General features: G+C 38.8%; 1 protein-coding gene across 1 annotated transcript in view; it reads left to right on the top strand.

Annotated features, from left to right (window-relative positions):
- The window catches only part of epha6 (eph receptor A6), a 178467-nt gene extending 162901 nt beyond the window's left edge, over positions 1-15566 (top strand). The window contains exons 12-17 of the mRNA XM_039599594.1: positions 5133-5194; positions 5559-5768; positions 8440-8589; positions 10900-11093; positions 11390-11539; positions 13250-15566. Coding sequence (XP_039455528.1) covers positions 5133-5194; positions 5559-5768; positions 8440-8589; positions 10900-11093; positions 11390-11539; positions 13250-13364 — 881 coding nt within the window. The 3' untranslated portion in view covers positions 13365-15566. The remainder of the gene's footprint in view (positions 1-5132; positions 5195-5558; positions 5769-8439; positions 8590-10899; positions 11094-11389; positions 11540-13249) is intronic.
- The last annotated feature ends 111 nt before the right edge of the window (positions 15567-15677 follow it).

Below are 15677 nucleotides of genomic sequence, written 5' to 3'. Positions count from 1 at the left end.
TAAATCCTGAATTAACATTAAGCATTTTGCTTATAAAGCAAGCTTAAATGCAGGAACAAGAGCATTTGAAGTCCTACCTCATTATCCATCTCAATGCTTCCTCTTCACAGTCTGATGGATAAAGTTCCACCTTTGGGCTTTTGGATGTTTTTTTTCTTTGTTTGTTTGTTTTTTTTATGGTTGCTCTAAAAAGATCTTTAAGGCTGGAGCAGACTATTTTTTCATACTGAGTAATTAGTCACCATGTGAAATGACTTTGCTCTGTTTATATGTGGCTCAATGTCGCTATTTCTGCTTACTTATTGTGTAAATTTGTGTATATGTGTGCATTTTGTTTGCAAGTGGCCAGGATTACATGGCTGTGTAAGTCTCCTGTTTTTGTGCAGAAACACATTTTATCTACAAAACTCGTGTCTTGTGTGCGTGAGTGTTTGAGTGTGGACTTGTTAACGAGCTCTGTTTTACGGGGCTCACCCTGTGCAACATATGGTTGTTTTTACAGGGGGTGTATAAACTGAGACATCGCTGTGAATATAAATGTGTCCCCTGAAGACTTTCAACCCCTCTGTGAATGCAAATAGAGGACACTCCTCAGCTCTGACCCCCAAGTGATAAAAACCCAGGCGATAAGGGTTTTTTGTTTGTTTTTTTCTAAGCCAATACTGTCATTATTACATTTAAGGCAATGATGGCTGGTTTTTGCAGCGACGTATTTAAGTGTTTTTCTGCACTAACATCTCTAAAGCGAGTGAGTGGAAAAAAGTCCTCCCAACAGCACAGAGCTGACTTGTGCGGTAAGACTCTAAAAACAAATTTTAGTGACTGTGACTGAGAAGGACTTTCATCACATCAGAGGTCAACAACTGTGGCTGCCTGCGCTGAATAGACATCTTTTATCAATAGCACCTCTTTCAAAGCCATTGAGATCACTCTCTAGTCATAATATTGCATCTGGTCCCTTTGTACGTTTTTTCATATGTTCTTAAGGTTTTAAATAATGTCAACTTTTAAATTTGATATATAAGTATATATCTTATATATGAATTAACCTGTTTCCATGACTGCCAATTCAAAAGTGAACATATGCATACAGCACCCTATACATATTAAAAGTCATTTGCGTTTGCAGTGGGGCATCAGACTGTATGTAGAGGCTATATGTATCCTATCTGTGTTCACCTGTCTGTCTTTGTCTTTTCTCTCACTCTCTCCATCTTTCACTCCTTCCATCTGTTGTTGTTCTTCGGAGACTAATTATGGAGAGTATTGTGCTGTGACTGACTGCTATACCTGCTCTGAAATAACAGGTGACACATTAGATTCTGGCAAGCAGGTGCGTTTGTTTTTGTTCAGGCGCTGCACTGCATAACTATATATTGTTTCCAGACCTTGCTAATTAGCTCAGGAAAGCCAAGCTTGATCAAATAATTTCTTGTCTATCCCTGCTGGATTTGTGTAAGGAGGGATGATATTTAAAAGTGATAGGCTTTTGCAGATTTAAACAAAAACATGTGCTCATTTGGTCTCAGGCAAGTGATAGAGTTCAGCAAAGAACAAGGCTTTATTTATCTAGCCATATGCATGTATATATATACACTGTGTCTTCCATTTTTGTGACTGGATTATACATTATGAAGCTGAACACATATTATTCCTGAATGTGTGTTTATTTTAAGTTGTTTGGCTTGCCCATTTGAATACCACAGTAGACTTTCAGAGATTATTTCATCACTCAACGCCATTGACAACAGGTGCTCGGTCTTTCCAGTGGAAATGCTCCAAGCACATTCTGTTTAACAGAAATGTTTTAAGCCTGCGGCGCTTTACAATTTCTGTTTAAACCAAAGTGGAAGATGCTTCATTAGTAATCTATAGGAACAATGAAATGTTGGTGCTCAAGTGACCATAACTCGCACCATCTGTTATTTTTATAATTATCTTGTACTTCAGACAGTTTTGCATACTTCTTTTGGAAAAGTTGCTTTAAGCTCTTCAAAGCTGTTAGAAAAGTTAACCTAGCATTCATTCACCAAATCAACCTCTCATTTAGCATCTTTAACCCTTTCTTTTGTAAAAAGTGCAAAAACAATTTACCTTTACAGTCACGTCAAGAACCTGTCCACAGGAGTCTATGCATTCCTGTGGAAAACTAAGTACACCCTTACAGCTCCCGTGGGAATTATGAGGATAAGTAGTAGCCAGATACTGTTAATCAAATATTGACCATCATCAAATTTGACTAGATCTATAAAAGCAGATGTTTGGGCAGTTTGCTGGTCTGGAGTATTCAGGTGCACATTAATACAACGGCATCTTCCCAGTCCTTGAGAGATTACCCCAAGGTCGGATCATGCAATGCTCAGACAAACTTCAAAAAACTCAAGAGCTACATCTCAGAATCTGCGGGCCTGAGTTAGCATTTTAAATGTTAAAGTTCATGATAGTTCAATAAGAAAAAGATTAAAAGTTGAGAAGCTCACAAAAGAAAACATGCATAGTTGAAGCTTACAAAGCTGCATCTGAGCAAACCACTGCTGGAACAGTGTCTTTTAGCTCGACTAGAGCAAAGTGGAGATATTTGGCCATAATGCACACCATCCACTTTAGCCAAAGTCAAACAGAGCACATCAGCATGAATACCTTATACCAACTGTCAAGCACAGTAGTGGAGGAATGATGGTTTGGACTGGTTTTGGAGCCACATGACCTTGGCCTCTTGCAGTCAATGAGTTGATCATGAACTCTTCAACCAAAGCAACCGAGACTCATATGTACCATATGCCCGACTGCTAAAGATTGACTGAAATTGGGTCACGCAACAGGACAATGATCGCAAGTACATGGGAAAATCTACAACATAATGGCCGAAAAAGAAAAGAATCAAGTTGTTGCCAAGTCAAAGTCCAGGACTCAACTTAACTGAGGTGCTAAGGGGAAACCTTAAAAGAGCTATCCATGAATTCATGTTTGCAAACTGCAGTGAACTGACTCAGTTTTGTAAAAAAAAGAGTGGGCCAGGCCAAAATTCCTCCACAATGATGTGAGAGACTGTTAAAGCAATAAAGAAAATTATTACAAGCTATTGAATCATGCGGACTAGTTTTTTCAAAGGACTGCAGAGTCCTGTGAAAACTTTCTGTTTTGACTGAATGATTTTTTCATTTGAAGGAATGATGGTCTAATTACTCCTCTAAACTTTTCAGTTTCAGCAGCTGCACATGATACAATACAAGAAACGTGTCTTGGCTCAGTATGCCTTACTAATAATATGTTGTAGTCACTCAAACAATAACAAATATTGTCATTGAGATTATAGCGCAAAGCTGGCAGACTTCCTTATGCTGCCTGTCTTTTTTTTTTTAACAATTTAGCTTTTTTTCTGTCAAAATCCTGGAGTTGCACTATCCAGATGCACAAAAACTCAATTATGTCAGTGCCTGTAAACACGCTGCTATATTGTCCAAATTATTGTCCAACTTGTAAATGAGAAGTCATTTAAATTCGAATTAGACTTGACATTTAAATAGGTTTAAGTCACATTATTGTGTCAACCTAATCGACTTACTGTCTCTACTGAGCTAAAACACTGACCCCAAAACTGAAGTTTTAGGTTTGTCCTTCAGCTTCAAAACAGCACTATTATTCATCAGTTCAGATGAAAAAATACATAACAATGTGCATCATTTTATAAGCATTTCAAATATTATATGCATATATCAGAAGTGTCCAAACCTTGTGGTTTGTTCATATGTTGCTGTCTCCCTTCTCATAAAAAATGATCTATAAATATCCTTGAAACAGAAAAAATTGTGGAAAACTAGGAATATTGGATCGAAATTAAAAGTAAGACGACAGTTGTCTGTTGAATTATGAAACAGCAAATACTCACCTGAAGTTGTGTTGAGAGACCCCATTTTATAAATGTCTGTAAAATATTCCATCTTCCGTCATGTCATTTCCATATTCCTGTGTGAGTTTTAAAAATTACATGAACTGAAAGTGTAATAACACAGTGTCTCTTCACCAACCAAATACTTGTCTTTCTCTTCCCGGCAGTTCAGGAGGGTTTACAGCTCACCAGAAAACAGGCCTTAGACAGTTGGTTTCTAGCTGTAAACCAGTCAATCAGTAACTCTGTAGGGATCCTCGGTGGGGAAACAAAAACGGAAAAGAAACTGGGCTTACATTTTTTCTAACTAATGTTTCGTGTCATACATGGACTGAGGACTGAATACTGAATACGGGTCCCAACTGACCGGCTGGGTATTTTAAAACGGAGAGGTTTTATCAATTGAGCAGCTTGACTTGATGCATCAATAAACTGCTCATGTTCTATGAGGTTGTTTGGGGTTTTTTTAAGTCGCTTTTCCTCCTGGATTTCCTGAAATAATAACTAAAAATAAAATAATTGAAATGCTTTGTAATTTTGTCAGCCGCTCTTTATAAGAGCATAATGCGTTTTCTACATTAATTCAATTATAATGTTTTAGATGATCAGTGGATCATGTAGGATGGCATGAGAGATAGCATGCAATATTCTTCTTTTAGCAGAAAATTCATAATGAATCTGTTTAATCAAATTCTTTAACTGCTTTAGAGTACTAGCTGTCTTCTCGATAAATAAAAGATCATTCTCATTGTATGTTTAATGCACGCTTCACTTTGAAGTCTGCTTTACAGTCTGGCCGAGTTTACTTGGTTGTTTCAGAACCAAAAATAATCAAATTTTATTTCGAAAACATGCAAACTGCATTAATACTACAGACTGAATATACAATTAGTATCTACTGCAAAGAAAAAGAGATGATAAAGCTTGCTTTTAGGCCGTGTCTACCTTATGAATAGCAAGTAGCTATGGTAGGAGCATGCAGCATACTCAGTTTCTCAGGCAGGACTCCTTTACTTCACTTCTCTGACATCCAGCTTCTTAACAAGATAGGGACAGTCAAAATGCTGAAGTTAGGGTTCAGAACAAGACTTAAGAGGCCAACTGGTGACGTACATTGTGAGTCTCATTCCATTTCTGCCAAGCTCCTCCTTATCCTCCACCCTACACTGTAAACGGGCCATAATGCCAAGGAAATAATCTGAAATAAACACGGTGTATGTGCTGTCTTTGTGTGTTTTTGCAGGCAGGCCTGTTATGATTGTGGTGGAGTACATGGAAAATGGATCACTGGACTCATTTTTGAGAGTAAGTGTCGGAGTGTTGCAGAACTCAGGCATGATTATTTCCTCAGATAGTCTCAAAATCTCTGCTGTACATATTTTTTACTGCCTCTGCATGCCTTTGCACTTAAGGCTTGGAAGATCACTTCTAGTATCATTTGTGACTCATCACTTATATGAATTATGTAATGTATTTACTGTATTTACTCTCCTCTCAGTTTGCTGCTCAGCTTAATTCTGAACAAACTAGTTTCTTCTTCTTTTCTGTCAGTAAATTTTTTTTGTCTTGCTCTCTTTATCCATCCTTACCCTCCTTTTTCTGTCCGGCTGCCTCTGCCTTCTCTTTCTCTGACCCCATACTTTCCTCAATTTCCTATTCTTCCTGTTAGCAACATGATGGTCACTTCACCGTCATCCAGTTGGTTGGCATGCTGCGTGGCATCGCTTCGGGCATGAAGTATCTGTCAGATATGGGCTACGTTCACCGAGACCTAGCAGCTCGAAACATTCTGGTCAACAGCAATCTGGTGTGTAAAGTGTCAGACTTCGGCTTGTCCCGAGTCTTGGAGGACGACCCGGAGGCAGCTTACACCACAACGGTACACCTGACACCCTCCAATAACTCAGCCCTCATAAACCAAGCAGCTGCTGCTAATTTATTACAGCTTTTCACAAAGCTGAAATCATTTTGTTCTGTGTCACAACTGGGAAAAATGTTACTGTTAGGGCCTGCACTGAGGTTGCATCGATCCATTATTTTCCTGGGATTTTAATGTTGAACTATTTTAGGAAACTAAGCCCGTAATGTGTAAAAAGCTTCTGTTTTTTTAAGTTGTTTCTCCATCGTTGCATTTTATCACCTCGAAAATTGCTAGATGTGAAATATTGACAGGTAAAGCCAAGAGAAGTCTAAACAAAGGATGAAAAACAAGGAGCAAATTCAGAGGGGATATCACTGAAACATGAAGAGATGAGCAGACAAAGAAAGTAAGCAGGAAGTGTAATCGATTGCAGAACAGACAGACTGACGACTAACAAGGGAGACGCAGAACAATACTGTATATACACATGAGGAGCGAATAGATATCAGGCACGGGTGGACAATAAGTGCAAAGCAGACAATCATAGAGGCGGGAAAACAAAGGAAACAAAACCAAAGAGGCACATAGAAAGTGATTACCAAAATAAAACAGAGACACTGAAAACCCAAGGAGAGACAAAGGAAACACAGGCGATAGTGAGGAAAGGTAATCACAAGTTAGTGAGGAGATCTGAGCCTCCACAATAGCTACAGCAGCACAGTAATAGCCACGATAAAAGTTTTCCCTCACTCCAGTGTTATTCACAGCCAGCTGGTGTAAATCTGGCTTTGGTAGCAAATCTCATTAGAAACAGAGACTGAAAGTTTTAAACCGCAAAAGGCACAAAAGCAAAGTCCAACCTAGCAGCTGTTCCCTAGCTGTTAGGTTGTACTTGTATGGCAGTATCAAAAAAAAAAAATCGGATTTCCAAAGTAGCTTCTACACGTACTCTGAAAACTTTGCATCTCCAGAAAGCTTGTTTTCAAAAACACATCAATACTGAAGCGAGGAGACGAGAGTCTTGTGGATCTTTTTTCTTTTAGCACCTGTTGCTGCTTATCATTGTTTCACTCAAACAAATCCCCAAAGATCAGTGTGGAAAAGAAAAATGAAAATCAAAAATGAAATATGACACTAAAAGTTTTGAATTTTCAATTGAGCGGTTCTATTTACCGTGTATGCTGATGCTATCTATATAAGAAACCCGATGCATTACTCCAACTAGATTAGGCTGATTTAATTTAGATTTTCCTGCTTTACCAGCCGAGGCAAGCAAAAGATGGACTAGCCTTAAATTGCAAAAGTCAAAATTTTCAATGCTCATGTGCTAAATCTGTCTGAGCCCACAGTGACCTCCATTTCCTGGTTTGTATTGAGGTTTTTGTGTGAGGGAAATGCTGTGTTTACGGCTCCAAGTTGAACTTTCTGCCTCACAACACTGTGGTTGAAATCCACAAAAGGGAAGTGAAAGGTGAGGTGAGCTGAAAGGAGAAAGGGGAGAAAAGAGGCAAAAAAAACCCAGAATGTTTAGCACAGTGACAGCAGCATTATTGAAGACTACTTTTTGTTGTTATATCATACAGGATGAGAGAGTCCAGGAATATTTACCATACCTATTTGGACAATTGCACATTAAGCACATTCAGTTTGAAATTATGACTCGAATGCAAAAATGTGCAGAGTTAAAAAATCCAGATCTTTAATCTGAAAACAGGCAATGGTCGTACACTTGGAGGCAGTCATTGAGGGCAAAAGGAACAACCAGACAAAAGACAAGATCCCAAAACTGCAAAAGGTCATAAATGGAAGAATAACAATGAACACTAAGAAAAAAACACCCAAAACAAAAACTAGAAGCACTGAAACCTTTACTGCAAATAATACAAGAGGACCTGGCACTTAGGCACGATATGCCATGCACTCCCTAATTTATTAATTAGGTGGTGCAATTGATAATTATTCACTTATTAAATTTAAATAAACACCACCTTGGAAAGTCAGAGCACCCAAACCGACCCTGAGTTTGCAATCCAAAAGACAGCAGCACATGTAAACAGCAGTAAAACTGTAGTATTTGTAATCTGTACTGTCACCGCTGTGCATTTGTGAATTACTACATAAGCCATACACAAAGCAACGACCAGGCTCTACCTGTGAACGTCCTGCTGTGGCGTTTTTAAGCACATAAAATAGGTATGGCATTGTACCTCAGATATTACCAACCTTAAACCTTTATACTACCGGCTGAACGGCTCCACCTTGCAGAACGCTGCCCGTTTCTGTTATTACTAGTGCAAAAATGTGACGTTGCTCTTTTACTCTGACATCAGACTTTCGAGATGAAAGGAACACAGCATATCTCACAAAAAGGGTGCGAAACAGAGAGAACAGCTGTACTGGATGCTACAATAAAGTACATCTCACTTTATATTTGTACAAGGAGTCCAAGTTGCATCAAACCCAGTAGAAAACCTTAGTGGAAGGTACAGCCTGTTTTACCCATTATAACTAAAGTTTAGTTACTGTCCAAGTATTTAAGGTCTGAACTGAATGGTTTCAACAGTGGATGTGACTTTGGGGACTTTAATAAACTTGAGGAATGCATTTACTATATGCTGGCATTTTGCTCATATGTGTGCTTGCATTATTCATGTGTGGCTTTGTTTTACCTTTTATTTTTCATGAGCAGGGTGGTAAGATCCCAATTCGATGGACAGCTCCTGAGGCCATCTCATACAGGAAATTCTCTTCGGCCAGTGATGCATGGAGCTACGGCATTGTCATGTGGGAAGTGATGTCTTATGGAGAACGACCATACTGGGAGATGTCCAATCAGGATGTGAGTATTCTTGTCATATGAGGAGAAAAACTATTAAAACTAGCAAGACTTCATGATAAAAATATAGAGCTTGCGTTTTAATAAAATGTACTTCAAGACACTTGATGTAAGATTTTCTGAAATCGGATTTTGGCGCTGTGAAGCAAATAAGTGGCACATTCAGTCTATTACTTTGGCATTTCATTTTATTTTTTTTTTGCTCTTTATCCTGTAAAATTAACTTCACATCTGTAAAAGATAAGCATATTTTACACGAGGTATACCAAGAGAACGTGTAACACCTATTACAGCATGTGGTATTACAGGTCATGGTTACCTACACTGGAATTGTAGCTGGAGGCTACTTGCGGAATAAAGATATCTCTACTCTTAAAAATTATATTTTGTGAGGAGTGGAGAGGCCAGACAGTTTTAAGTAGGGTTTTGTTTCGTTTTGTAATGTTTTTTGTTCCTGTATTTAATCAGTGTAGTTGAGATTGCTGTTGTTTGCTTTTGGAGCAGACATCACTGTGTACACCATGAGGATTCATATAAAGTAATGTTTTTTATAGCTTTCAGTTAAATTAAAAAGAAAATCTGGAAATACTGCTTGATTTATTGATTTTAATTGTTGGTACATACAGTAGTCATTTGTTGACATAGCTCATAAGTTGGATGCCCCATTAAAATGTGTCCATGTGGGACCAACAGCTACTGACTGAATGGATAACCTGTTGTGAGTGGCAAGAAGCCAAACGTTGGTCTTGTTTTGTCTCTAACATGATTTTGCACAGCAATAGTAGCAACACACTAGCAGCTAGAGGATACCTTGCTGCCATCTTCGTCTTTATTCTGTTGTATGGCTGGTGGGCACCAGTGTTAACATGCAATACCACCACCTGTTTTATTGAAAAATCATCCAGGTAATTGCTTTCATTTTTAAATATCACAGTTCTCATCAATGCAGTATGTTGAGCATATAAAACACCTGTAGAATGTGATTGCTGTGAACTATTTGCTTTTGAATCACCTTTTCCTTCATGTGTTCTGCTCAGAGTTATATTGATGAGACGTTTTTCTCTCACAAACCTCTCCTTTAACCTCAATCCACAATAATATTGACTTTTCAGATCCTCCGTTCCTGCTTCACTGTGTAAATTCTAAGTTTGTTTTTCATTATATCTCTTAAAGTCGATGCCCTTTCACCTGCTCTATGACTATTTGCTCACATCAAAAACCTACCTCTGAGAGAATCGAGGTTAGGAACAAAGATACTGGTGATATCCACCCAAAGGATAAAAAAGATGAGTAAGAGGGAATGGAAAGAGCAGTAAAGGTCAGAGGTTCAGAGGACTGCGGGCCAATCAAGGGAGAGTTTATAGCTGTGGATTCAGTGCAGCTGAGCAACCCGCTGATCCCTGGGCTGTGGTCAGGGATTGGAGGGACCTTGGTGGAAGCATATCCATCCCTCTCTCCGCTGAGTGTGAAAGCTCGACTGTAATCCCCTCAACCCTTTACAGACAGACTCACACACATACATACACAGACGACCCGGCACACACATTCACTAAGGTCCTCAGGTTTGGGGAGGATTTGTGCTGTTTGGGAATTGCTTAGAAGTGCTTTCTAAGTCAAAAGGCCAGCCAAGCCACAAAAATCTGCCAAAGACTGTCTCATCCTGGTCAGCCACTTACCACTGCTCGCTACAAAGATACTTGTAGATATGCCGCTTTCCTTCAGGGGATCTGAGGAGATAACGTATGGATGTTAACACATGCTGTCAGCTGAACTCATGATAATGTGAAGAACAAGTGAAAAGTGACTGATAATGTGGCATAAATACAATAATAACATAACAAAACTCTAAACCAGTATGTGAAAAGAAACAAAACCGAGATCACACTGAAGGTTTAGCCTAAATGTGGCCCAAATCTGCATTTTTTTCTGTTTTATGTGCCGCATTTGGCTTTGACTGATGGTGTTAAAGGAGAATGAGTCTGGCTGCCTCTATTCTGCCACAGCTCCACCTTTTATGAGCCAGATGTCAGGTGTGTTCTGGCATTTGTGCCACCTCTAGCCACAAAACACTCGGCGTAATCCATGTCAAGCCAAGCTAATGACTTTTGTGCAACATCTGGCGCACACAGCATTTGCCAGTGCTCTAATTGAGCTGCTGTAAGTAGCCAAGAGGCCAAAATTTGTCTGCTATCTGGGAATGTTGTCATGTGTATAACTGATATAAATCACAAAGAAATCTCTAACTTTTAACCAGACTGGTTAATTGGCAGGCTTCACATTTAGACCATTTACCACGTCCAACTCTTTCTCCAGGTGATTCTATCCATCGAAGAGGGCTATCGGCTCCCCGCACCAATGGGCTGCCCAGTGGCCCTGCACCAGCTAATGCTGCACTGTTGGCAGAAGGAGAGGAATCATCGACCAAAGTTTACAGATATTGTTTCTTTCTTGGATAAACTAATCCGTAACCCAAGCAGCCTGCTGCCGCTGGTAGAGGACATTCAGAGGTACAGTACTGAAAAACTTTTTGTGCCATGAAATGAATTAAAAGTAAATGCACTCTGGGTAAAAAATAACCAGTGAACCAGTGAATGTGTTTTTCTGTGGGAGTATTCTTACCCCAGGACAGAGTATGAGTTATTTTCCTTGAACACTGACGAACGTTTTTACTCCTACACCTAAAATAAGTGACACACTGAGAACTTTTTGATGCTTTCACCAGTTTTTCAACTTTGAGTTGACTGAGTATGGACATACTCTGACATTAACCTTTTTTTCTTTTCTTTTTTTCTTTTTGCATTAGTCTACCAGAATCTCCGGGGGAGGAAATGGACTACCCAATGTTCATCTCTGTCGGCGACTGGCTGGACTCCATCAAGATGAGTCAGTACAAGAGCAATTTCATGGCAGCAGGCTACAACACATTGGATTCAGTGGCGAGGATGAGTATTGAGTGAGTAGCTCAAATATAACCATTTTTAAATGTCACGAAAGCATGTCAAGTTTGCATGTTACAGGAAGTGCAGTTCTATAGCTCCCAGAGAAATCACAAGGATAGGCAATGATGTAAAGTAAGATAATTCTATACTAATGTAATGTTTTAATGTTACACTACTTTTTACATTTATTTCACTATGTTCAAGAGAAATATTGTCTTTTTTATTCGTCTGTATAAAATATACTGTTGTCTAATATAATCAGCAATCTACAATGTGAGACTACAGGCAAACATAATACAGATAAAGTTAGCCTGAAGAATTGAGGTAATGTAATCTGAAGCAATTTTCAAGTAATAAAAATACTTACTTTGACACTTTGACACACTGTAACCAAAGAGGAACAAATTGTACACGGTGATGAATATTTTTATACACTTATGTGGCAAATATTAAGACACATTGTTTAATCTTTGAATTCATCCCATTGCAATAGGTGTAATAAATTTGTCACATAGCCATGCAGTCTGTCTTTACAATCATTTGATAAAGAATGGATTGTTTCTGAAGCGGTCACTGAATTTGAACTGGTACTGTAATATGGTTCCTAGATATTTCACAACATTGCTGCTGACTCACTAACTGCAGAGCTCCAAACCTGCTCTGGCATTAACAACAGAATAAAATCTGTGCACCGGAAGCTATATCGTATCAGTTTCCATGTCTGAGCAACTTCTGTAGTTTAATGTGTCTGAATCATGGTAGTTTTGCCTGAAAATTGAAGCTGTATCCAAATTTGACTGCAGTGTTTCTCTACAGACTGTGGTGGTCTTAGTCAGCATGACTACAATTTACTCATTTTCCTTGAAGGTCTCGCAGGCAGCTGGTTGCGTAACTGAAAATGGATTTTAGCCATGACATAAGAACCACTCATCCAAACAACTCCACACTCCACACTGCACTTACTTCGATGCTCAGCCATGCACTTTCCAAGTTTTAGTAGATTGGATGAACACTTGTAGAGAAAAGAACAGACACATATGCAGACACATGCTGCTTGCATATTAATATGTTATTAATATCAATTCAATCTGATATCAATCTAGCACAGTAACATACACTGACAGCACCCATTTTGGTGTATCATGAATACTTTTATACTTCAGGTTCATTTTGCTAATATTTACATACATAAATAAGGGCCTGTGAGTATGTTTAAATTACTGTAATGATACAACGGTATTGCTAATTTTACTTGAATAATGTCAGTAGTCAGTGAAAACAGGATGTATTAAGTTCTGCTGTTTCATGCTTTTTTGTGTCTTCTATGCTTCAAACTTTTGTAGAAATGCAGCAGTAAAATGCTGTAGTACCTCTTTAATTATATATGAATCATCTTATAGGTGGTTAACCCTGTAAAGCCAAGTGTATCATATTTGATACATGAGTTTTGTGAGTTTTTGAGACTCCTAAATCATCAGTATGACTTAGAGTGGGGTCACATATGCAAACTTAGAATCAATTTTTTTTTTTAATTATCAGGAAATATATTCATCTCAGTGACTGCAAATTTTGGTAATTCTTTTGTCTATTTGTATAATTTAGGATTAAAGCACATCTAATTGGTAACACGTGATCAAATAATTACCTTCAGTGAGAAGTCCTAACACAGTTAAAGTGTTTTCTGCATGTGTCCTTGTGTGCTTGTGTTTCCCCTCTCGGCCTAGAGATGTGAGGCGTATTGGTGTGGAGCTGATCGGCCACCAGAGGCGAATCATCAGCAGCATACAGACCCTTCACCTTCAGCTACTGCACGAACACGAGAAGGGTTTCCATGTATGAGGGCGCCCTTTATTATAACCTGGGATGGACAGATAGATGGACCAGATGGAAGTGAGGTCTAGACCATATGACAGACAGTCTACAGCCTGTGCCTGGGTCTTAACCCCTCATACAGGAGGTCATTGGACAGACTACTCCAGCAGACTCTCCCCTGGTCTCCTTCACGTCCCATAGTAACAAACTTTTTCTACTATACTCCCCTTACACAGTATGCCTGGTTCTTCCAGACTATTTCAGCCTGATAGACTGTTCAGGCTCTCCCAGGCCTTCACTTAGGGGAATGTAATGCCTTGTTGCAACAACAGTACTTTGTGTGTGGCGCAACAATATCTAGAGGTGTAGATTTGCAAATGTAATCTACTGATTCTTTTTTTTGTATGTTCCTTTTTTCTCTTTCTGCTCCGAGTTATGTGCTCATGTAGCTGCTATCGGGTGTGCAATGGAAACATTTTGTCCTTTGAAAAAAAATATATATATATCCTCAATATTTTTTATTTTGGAGTTTGATATTTTATCATAAAGGTTTATTTGGATTGCTTTAGTTACCCTCTCTCCAGAGAATCTGGTACACTAATACTTGAAGAAAGAAGTGAGAAGTTTATGAATGTTTAAAAGTGTATAGACAAGTAATAATAATTATTATAACCTAATATGAATATATGTGCAGTCCTGTATGTGAAAGCCCTAGTAAATCTGGATCTTACTTAGATATTTAATTTTACTGAAAATTGGTTTGTTTGTTTGTTTGTTTTTTAATCAAAAACAGCAATACAGTATTATGCAGTCACCTCAGTATCTCAGAGAAAGATGAAGAATTGTGCAATGAGAGAACTCTTGTTGACATACAAACATGAGGCTCACATAACACCATCCGTCAGCTTTAGTGTCATACCCAAAGCTTGCAGAACTGGATCTGTTGCTTTCAGATGAACAAATCTATCCTGATATGTTTTAGCAGCCAGTGTACACCCAGTTGTGCGATCAGCCAGTTTTGTTTTGGGTTATTTATTTATTTACTTGGATTCTGAATGTCATACATTGCCTGAAAGTACACGAATCTCCACTGTCTTAACATATGAATGTTCACAGAGCTTAGCTATAGAGGAGAGACATTTGGCTGGAAACTTAACAGGGACTTATATGACGAAATTCTTCCATGCTGTTATTGTTTTTGTTTTTTTCTTGCACACACTCACACAGACAGTACCGACAGAGGTTTGCACTTCAGAGACAAAGTTGATCCATGATGTCAGAGAAAAGCTCATCTGGGGTGCAAGATCACCAGATGGAGTAATTGTGGTCGTGTAAAGATTGTGATATGGGAAAACTGTGTACATAAACATAGCCTGATTTCAGACTGGCACTAGATGTCATGTTGTTGGATGTTTGCCATTGAGATGAACATTTTCTTCATACTCTTAAGTCAGCTGGGAATATGCAGTGGTGCAGAATAAAAGTACTTAGTTAGAGCTGGAGGCAGCAGAAGTAGCTAAAAGCTGGTTAATGGAAACCGGTGTGAAAAATGTCAGTAGTCTTAGTTACGTGAGGTTAGGACAGATGTGTTCGGTAGAGAGGCTTAACGGAGACGGAGAGAGAGAACCAACATAAACAGCAGCATCATAACTCATCATGTGTCATTGTAACATCAACAGTAACAAACACACATGCTCAAAAACACACAAACAGACACAGAATGCCTTACAGTCTGCGGACCATGCAAGCCGTTTATAAGTTTCAGTGCAGTCACAGGACCTAGCCATTAGTCTGAATTGTATGAGAATAACCTCCCATCTACAGCTGTGGGTTTTAATAAGAATTGGAGCTCAATGATTAATGTCAAGGGCAAACTGGATACAAAGATCTGTGCCTTTCGGTCATGGCGCAGTCATGTATCCAGGCCTTCAGGAGCAGGAAAGGTGCACACACAGCACACATCCAAACGCGCACACATTTGCACACACACACACACACACAAACGCGCTCGCAGTCACCGCCGCTCTACAGAATATGGGGAATATCAGATGCTGTTTGTTTAGCATGTTCTACTGCTGAGCAATGTTAGAACGTTCTTTTGTACAAAGTACAAGTATACTTATAATTCTTGTATTTTATTTTTCTATGATTTCCAAAGAGATGTTGTAGATCTTGCACACTGTAAGAGGCAGTTACAGCGAATATTTATTTGCAAATAAACATGAACAGTTCTGGCGGTTGGCTGCTCATTTCATTTGGTTCGTTTTCATTCACTATCACTTGAATGAGACGCAGAGCGGCTCAAGGAAAGAAAAGTGTCTCTTCAGTCAGACAGGCTGT

Source organism: Oreochromis aureus, linkage group 16 (genome assembly GCF_013358895.1).
Source record: "Oreochromis aureus strain Israel breed Guangdong linkage group 16, ZZ_aureus, whole genome shotgun sequence".
NCBI lineage: Eukaryota > Metazoa > Chordata > Actinopteri > Cichliformes > Cichlidae > Oreochromis > Oreochromis aureus.
This window is presented reverse-complemented; position numbering and strand designations above follow the sequence as displayed.